A 7,790-nucleotide genomic window follows, 5' to 3' on the forward strand; every position below is an offset into this window, starting at 1 on the left:
TACATAGACAATTGGCACTGGGTGTAAAAAATAGGGTTACAAAATCGCGGGATAAAAATGTTGTTAAAACAAAATAATAAAAAAAAAACCCAAACATATATATGTATATATATATAATTAAAAAAATAGTTGTTTTTCTATTTGTTTCTAAAACCATCGTGAAAAATGACAATAATCACGACAAATTTTCAAGTTTTTGCTCTGAATCAAAAAAAATCAAAAATTCAAAAAGGGATGTCGAGCAGTCAAATGCAATTATTTATTTTTCTCTTTTGACACACTGGCGTGACCTGGAAGTGGATCGAGGTTGCTACTTGACAGCAGTTTTTGTATCAAATTAGACAGATTTGGCCCTCATTTATCAATGTGCAGACTGTAGTAATCATCTCATGACAGGGTGATTTATGAAACGGTCTTGTCCATGTTGCTTAACTCCAACTAGAGTCCACTGATAGCCACAGCCCATGACATACACAGCCCTGGCTAGCCAACCCAGCCTGGCGGAGATATGTGTTCTGTGTCTAGTTTCATGATGTCAAATTTTTTACTAAGTCACAAATGCATGTAATAATGTCAAGACATCTACATTATTGTGATATATTAACTTTTCTGCAGAAATTGAAGATGAAGGGGTTCTTCGTCCATTGCACCAAATCACTTAATTACAGTTTATCAAATTCACTGTGTTCTTTAAAGTAAACATTGAAGCTGATCAATATGAAAGTTGAACTGCATTGTACTAATATCCTCCAGTTGCCCAGAGAGAACTCAGCATCCAGAGAGAACTCAGCATCCAGAGAGAACTCCGCATCCACAGAGACATCGTCAGAGGGTGTGCAGTGATTCTTACTCTGCTGTGTGCTCTACTAGCAATGAGAACCACAGAAATGGCCCTGCAATGTGAGTACCGGTAGCCTATTTGACAAAGGTCAAATTCATGATCTTACAATATATCTTAAAATAAAATGACCATGCTTCACTTTTGATAGCGTGTGTGTGTGTTCCGCTCTACACTGGAGCCTGACCAATGGCACACCCAGAGCCTATGGCTTCTCCACTTTTATAGCTTATTATAAACCAAGCCCTATTTACACAGTTAAAGTTTACATTATGCTATTGCATTTTCTTTTATTTGATAAACTATAGCCTGTTCTACATGATGAACTCAGTGATTCTCAAACTTTTTTTATTTTAACGACTTTTAAGGAGTTTGATATGCCTCGGGCCATGGATGGACCCATTTGATATGATTGTGATGAAGTCTTAATTTAACTCAGGGTTTTTTGAATGGAACCAAAAGGACCCTTATGGGCCCATATGGCTCCATTTGTACACACTCAGGGTTAAGATAACACTGAGGATTTTACAATGTAGATTGGGGTTCCAGAAGTAGAAATCGTATCAACACTCAATCATTTAGCTGGGGGTTATGGAAGCATTTCAGGGCCAAAAGTTTTGATCATTTACTAAAAATTGTTCACGAAAAAATATTTAAATTCAAGTGGAAAAATAAGAATTGAAACCAAAAGTCTCACATTTTTATCTTGAACTTTGAAAAATACAAAAACGTATTCAAAAGTTTTTTTTCAGTTCAAATGTATTTTTGATTCGCTTCTTCAACACTTTTGAATAAATTATTTATTTTCGCTTTTCACTTTAATATATATTTAGATTTTTGAGTAAATTATTTTTTTCAGTTTCAGATTTTATTTTTACGGATTCAGATCTTATTTTTACGGGTTCAAATCTTTTTTTTTCGGTTTCAGATTTTTTTTTCGCCTCTAACTTTTTTCACTTACGGGTTGAAAAGTTTTACGTCATCTTTTGGCCCTGAAGTTGCGTGGGGGCGCGGCCTCAACCGAGAGGGGCGTGGAATCATGAGTGACAGGTCCCCCCCCCCGTGATGTCATCATCGTGCGATCAGGAAGTACCACAAAGGTGGAGTCACGTTGAGAATAGCATCATAGCTACTAGCTACTAGTTCTAAACAGATGGGTCGACACTGGCTGGCGGCTGCATCCACCCGAACCAAGAGTACCAGCCGCCAGCCGGTACCAGCGCCAACATCACCAGCGTGCAAGTAAGAATGTTTTTAATAAGTTAGATGCTAGTAAAATATGTATTACTAATTTTGTAATCAGAGCGATGTACTGTGGTGGAAAAGAGTGGCTTGCAATCCTGCTGAACTGGTCGTCTTGGTGCCATTTTCTGATAAATCGATATGCAAGGCCATTAAGCTTAGAACATTTTTGTTATTAAACATAATTTTGCCCTTATGGTCTGTAATAAGGTCCAGAATAAGTTTTTTGTCTAGGTATACTTTTAGTTGTAGAAGTAACTGAAATTATGATGTATTTACATGTAGCAATGGTAAGATGAAGGTCCCTTGACGTTAAGCACTAGACTGCTGGCCTAAAAGATTATGGTCTTGACCTGCTGTAAAGTGTCATGATATAATGTGTGTGATTTGGTGCTATATAAAATTGAAATGAATGTATTGTCTTTGTTGTTTGACAGAATGCTGATTATACCAACGTGGCTTCAGTTGCACAGAACCTCATCAATGAGCTCAGAACGTGCTCTGGATAACGACAGGTCTGAGATTTTATGCATTTTAATTGTCTGTTAATTTAACCACTATAACCTAAGTATCCCTATTCTGGGGCTAACATTCAGTGAAAATAGCAGATCTACAAGCTCTCTTATGAGCTTGTAGATCTGCTATTTTCAGCCAAGATATTTATGTAGAGTGGGGAACCTAGTCTTAATGTGTTGCTGTACTATCATGTTTTAAACAAAAATCATGTTTTTAATTATGCAGGTCCTTCATGTTTTTAATTATGCAGGTCCTTCAAAGTTCCTTTCTTGGAAAGCGAAAGAAGAAGCATCCACGTTTTCTGCCTTTAGTTTTTATTTGTACTTGTTAACTATGAATGCCAAGCCCAGAGGAAGAGTTCCAGCTTGCCCAGGCAGGACTCTCCTTTATAAAGACAACATATCCAAGGATATGTATGAGCCATGATGAGGTATGAAGATTGATTGATTGAATACTTTATTAGTCAGTAATGTAAACGGCACATGGTACAGTTATTAAAAGGATAACACAAAGTCCTTGGGACTCTTCCAATTTCCATTGTGGTCCTATGTATTCAATTAATCATCATAGCATACAAAATGAACTCAATAATACATGTCATCAACAAAACCTACTGGTTACAATCAAGTATCTATTTGAACATGCTTTTCATCCTAGTGTTAGGCTGTTCTTCAAGCATGTAGACATCATAGTCTATGCTATTCTTTTAGTTCTCCAGACTACTGCAAGTGGAGTATCCCAAGATGATGGAAGTGACCGGAGGCTATTATCTTTACAAATCTCCAGGTGATGTAAATGTGTAGTATAACATCCATTGTAATGCATTGCCATTCATATAACTTGGCCCAACAACCACAATGAAATGATACTAACAATGTTGTGTTACAGGTGGTCAGGGTAAAAGAAGACTCATCATGATCTCTCCTGATTTCAATGATGGATACTCTGGTACCTTCCTTCGGAGTGTTACGGGGGGAGGGAAAAACACCATGTATGCTGTGCCTTTGCAACACAAGTTCGACCTGACTCCATTACTTCCAGACGCAATCAAAGACCTCTGAAGAGGTATTATACGTAATGTTTTGTGAAATGCCTGCATTAACCGTTTTGTGTGGGGCGGGGCAGTTGTTAATTTTCATATTGTTCTCCATCAGAAGGTTCAGTGTCCTATCTGTTTCATGAAGTTCTCACCACAGTTCCTGGAGATCCATGCTAGCATGTTTGGAGAAAGGTATTTGAGATGGTGTATATTTGTTCATTTTAAACGTATATGCTGCCTAGTGCCTATAGTACTTTCTTCCCCCTTATATCAATGTCTCACTTGTATGTACCGTTATAGAGGAGAGGAAAATCTTAGTGATGCTGAGACAACTGCCATGAGGAAGGAAACTGCCGTGGGCCAGGACAGTGGAGAGGAGCAGATCAAAAGGTAAATGAGGTTTTATAACATTTAGTCGTTTACATGCCTTAATTTTGAGTTATGTTTGGCAGTGTTGATGGACACCATCAATCAAAGAGTGGACAAAGATAAAGAGTTCAAAATCCTAATCTCAAGAACCAACATTCTGGAAAATAGCAGATCTACAAGCTCTCTGATGAGCTTGTAGATCTACTATTTTCAGCCAAGATATTTATGTAGAGAGGGGGACCTAGTCTAGAGACCTTGGGAACCCTGTCAACCAAGTATAAGGTTCAATTGATTTAGTTGTTTTGTACGATCTTGTGTTAAACTATTTTTATTTATTTTAAATGCAGATCCTTCAATTTTCTCATCAAGAGAAGTTTGATAAAGCTGCAGAGCATGAAGGGGCAAAATCAGCAAATTAACTCTCTTTGCATCTGAAGGTAATGGAGTCAGGTCGAACTCATGTTGCAAAGGCACAGCATTTGGGATTTTTTATTTGTCCTTTAGCTTTACTTTATGGTCAGAAATATTAAAGGCACGTGGTACAGTATGAATCAATCAATTTTCATACCTCATCATGGCTCCTATCCTTGGCTATGGGCCGGGTTGAGATGCTACAGGATGGCATCAATACGTTCATTGAACTGTCAATGCTTCTCAATATACAGGACATCACTAATCAGACCCAGAGTCCAGTGCCAGTGTTACAAGGAGAAATGGGAAGTCCAAAATATGTTGGTTCTCCTCAGAAACTACAAATCCTGATAGAAATGTCCCTACCAGTGTCATGCGTTGCAAGAACTCTAGGTGTATCTGAAAGGACAGTGAAACAGCGCATGCATTATGTTTTCCCCTTAGTCACCTAAGTGATGAACAGCTAGATAATTTGGTGAGATCAGTGAAGGCCAGAACCCCACACGTGGGATACAGAATGATGAAAGGAACTGTTACTCTGGGCTTGGGATTGTCTCTTCATTCATGTTTAACAAGTATAAATATAAACTAGAAGGATTCCAGGGTTTTGGAGATGCTGTGCCACAGGCCTTTAGAGTTTGCCTCATTCTCACTTCCAGATGCAATGAGTGTCAAGACGCACAAAGAACTGCCCATTTTTGCAAAACATGCAAAATTAGGTATCCTTTGCAGAGTTTGCCCCTTCATGTTCAGCAGTGTGTGGATACTCACTTCAGGAGAGGATGATGACGAGGAGGTATATGTCACCATTAAATATGAACTTTTGTTTATGGTATGTAAAGAAAATACACTATACGCACACAGCGTGTGAGATTGTATGGTGGCTGATAGCTATGTATATAGATTTCTATACAGCACTGAAATAAAGAACTTCAAAACCCTGCTGTCGTATGTGCTCCACCATTAACCGTTACAGTGATGGATTGGCTGGGAAGATGACGGCAGGGTTTGAAGAAAAGTATCTTAATTTCAGTGCTGTATAGAAACCTACATCCAGCTGTTTGGCATTCCTTTGGTTTTATATTTGCAATGTAACGTCACACAGAAATACTGTAATCCAGAGACTATAGAACCTATAGAAAGAGTTAGGGTTGAGGGTCTCTCTGTGTGTGGATGGCTGATTAATCATGTGTGCATGGATCTGACAAGGAGTCCATTGTTCGGTCTGTGTGTTTCTGTTTGTATAGGAACTGCGTGTGGTCTTGTAGCTAATGTTTTCTGCTGTTGCAGTGCATCAGTCCATCATACTCCATGCAATGCTGACCATCATACTCCATGCAATGCTGACAGTTGGGACAGTTGGGAGCCTATCTTGGAACCGCTAACGGAAGGCCTGAACATCTGCCAGCCCCAGTTTGTTCTTGCGCAAGATGTAATAGTAAGCAAAACAAGTGACCATTAACATTTTCAAGTTTATTATGTCCCAAACTGGGCAATTTATGTTACAGCAGATAGTAAGAAACTCCAACACACAGTAAACATACATACACAAGATAGACATAGACATAATCACAAGATCCAGATAATAATAGCTACTCATAGCTACCTCCTCCTGCTGCTATTATTGATGGCACGAATGGAAGTAGGTACAAAAGAGAATTTGTACCTATTGTTTTTAGCTGCAGGGGTCTTTAACCTTTGGCCGGAAGGCAAGAATTCATATTCAGGATTTAGGGGGTGAGAGCTGTCTGCCCTAATAGAAGATGCTTTCTTAAGCACCTGCTGGTCATATATATGACTCAGACAGCTAAATTGTACCCCCACAATCTTGCTAGCCCCCCTCACAACCCCGTTAAGAGTCTAATGCCAAGGTTTCCATACCAACAAATGGCAGCAAATGAAATAACACTCTATGAAAGCTCTGTAGAATAAAATCATCAATGACTTATCCACCTGAAACTTGGCTAGCTTCCTTAAACAGAAGAGGCGCTGTTGACCTTTCTTACACACCATTTCAGTATTGAAGTCAAATTTCAGACGATAGTCAATAATGGAGCCGAGATATTTATAAGTGGTTACCAAATCCACTGTCTGCCCATTTATGACACTACTATGAGGAGCTGGTGGAGATCGTCTAAAATCAATACTCATGTCTTTAGTCTTTGTGACATTTAGTTGTAGAAATGCATCTTCACACCAAGAAACAAAGTCATCTACAACTGGGCCATGACTGGCTTCACTATCACAGAAACAATCACAGAATCATCTTCAAATTTAACAATGTGTCTGTTGTCATGTTGACTCCTACAATCATTAGTATACAAGATATACAAGAGTGTTTGGTTTTGTGTTTGGTAGATCATTTCTATTGTAATAATGCTACTTGCCAGTCTTTATACTGTTGGAATGCCTATTCCCTGTAGGGACATTTAAACTGTCATCTATTTGCTTCACAGCTGAAGACACCACTGGAAAAGTCTCATCACACCTTCAAGGCTTCTGCAGTGGATCACAGGCCAAGGTCACATCCCACTTCTGCCCTCGAGAAGATGGATTTGCTTTAGAGATCATGTTCAACCATGAACTTGAAACAGCAGTTAAAAGTTCTGTTCTCCCGGCTCGCTCGACCTGGCAACTGCAGACTTTTGAAATCACAATGTATATTACCCTGTTGTGTCTGCATGTAAGACACATGAGGTCCTATGATTGATAAAAAACTGTTCTAACAGGAGGCTTTTGGATGGAACTGTCAACACGTCTCAATATACAGGACTAACACGACAACAATCAGAGTTTACTTAATTTCACCCACTGTGTTACACTGTAAAACCTGTGACAATAAAGTTGATTCTGCCATTAACTGCCTTTTTTTTTTCAAGGTCACACTAAAACCTAAACGTTTACATGACAATGTTTAGCACCGAACTTAGTAACTTACACGATTGAAGTTGGCAGAATTAGTCAGGTAGCCTATAGCATTTGTTTTTTTCATTTCTAGATGGCTGGCTATGGATAAGAGCTTACCAATTTTTTAACTGAGTGCAAATTCAACTCCAGGGTTTAAAGACCATATTCATGGCACTCTTAAACAGGATTTAGATATAGGGGATATCAGCAGAGTGAATATGAATAAATGATAGTTGATTGTCCAGTTACACATGTCCTTTATACTTTGCCCAAAATTCAAAAAGTTTCACTACTGTTCCTCCTGGTAGACCCATTGTTTCAGGAATTGGCTCTTAGAAAATGTATCATTTGTAGACAATTTTAAGTCACATGTTCTGTCACTTATGTGAGACTCGAGTGATTTTATTCAGGTTTTACAAACCATAGAAACTAGGAAATGATTAATTACTGGTTCCACTCGATGTAGAG

At 38.6% G+C, this 7,790-nt stretch overlaps 1 protein-coding gene across 6 annotated transcripts; it reads left to right on the top strand.

Moving 5' to 3' along the window:
- The first annotated feature begins 1,630 nt into the window (after window positions 1-1,630).
- LOC308096224 (uncharacterized protein) lies at window positions 1,631-7,266 on the top strand. Of its 6 annotated transcripts, XR_013934121.1 has the most exons (11): window positions 1,631-2,080; window positions 2,518-2,595; window positions 2,847-3,026; window positions 3,307-3,382; window positions 3,485-3,661; window positions 3,751-3,827; window positions 3,936-4,025; window positions 4,352-4,441; window positions 5,075-5,211; window positions 5,706-5,853; window positions 6,872-7,266. XR_013934121.1 is itself a non-coding variant. In XM_080443567.1 (9 exons), the coding sequence occupies exons 6-9, from the start codon at window positions 3,775-3,777 to the stop codon at window positions 6,977-6,979; spliced, it is 399 nt and encodes a 132-aa protein (XP_080299693.1). In that variant the 5' UTR covers window positions 1,631-2,080; window positions 2,518-2,595; window positions 2,847-3,026; window positions 3,307-3,382; window positions 3,485-3,670; window positions 3,751-3,774; the 3' UTR covers window positions 6,980-7,266. The 6 variants fall into 6 exon arrangements, 3 of the variants coding, with proteins under 3 accessions (XP_080299693.1, XP_080299692.1, XP_080299694.1); XR_013934120.1 differs by having other exon boundaries at window positions 4,352-5,211; XR_013934122.1 differs by lacking the exon at window positions 5,075-5,211.
- Window positions 7,267-7,790: the final 524 nt, after the last annotated feature.

The sequence above is a fragment of the Gymnoscopelus braueri genome (assembly GCF_963280865.1).
Source record: "Gymnoscopelus braueri genome assembly, chromosome: 12".
NCBI lineage: Eukaryota > Metazoa > Chordata > Actinopteri > Myctophiformes > Myctophidae > Gymnoscopelus > Gymnoscopelus braueri.

What these genes read in the sequence shown, in the direction of transcription:
- LOC308096224 (XM_080443567.1), top strand. Translation starts at nt 3,775, where the DNA reads ATGAAGTTCTCACCACAGTTCCTGGAGATCCATGCTAGCATGTTTGGA. An exon ending in GGAGAGGAGCAGATCAAAAG is followed by an intron (nt 4,026 to 5,705) that starts GTAAATGAGGTT and finishes CTGCTGTTGCAG; the next exon opens with TGCATCAGTCCATCATACTC. An exon ending in TTCTTGCGCAAGATGTAATA is followed by an intron (nt 5,854 to 6,871) that starts GTAAGCAAAACA and finishes TTTGCTTCACAG; the next exon opens with CTGAAGACACCACTGGAAAA.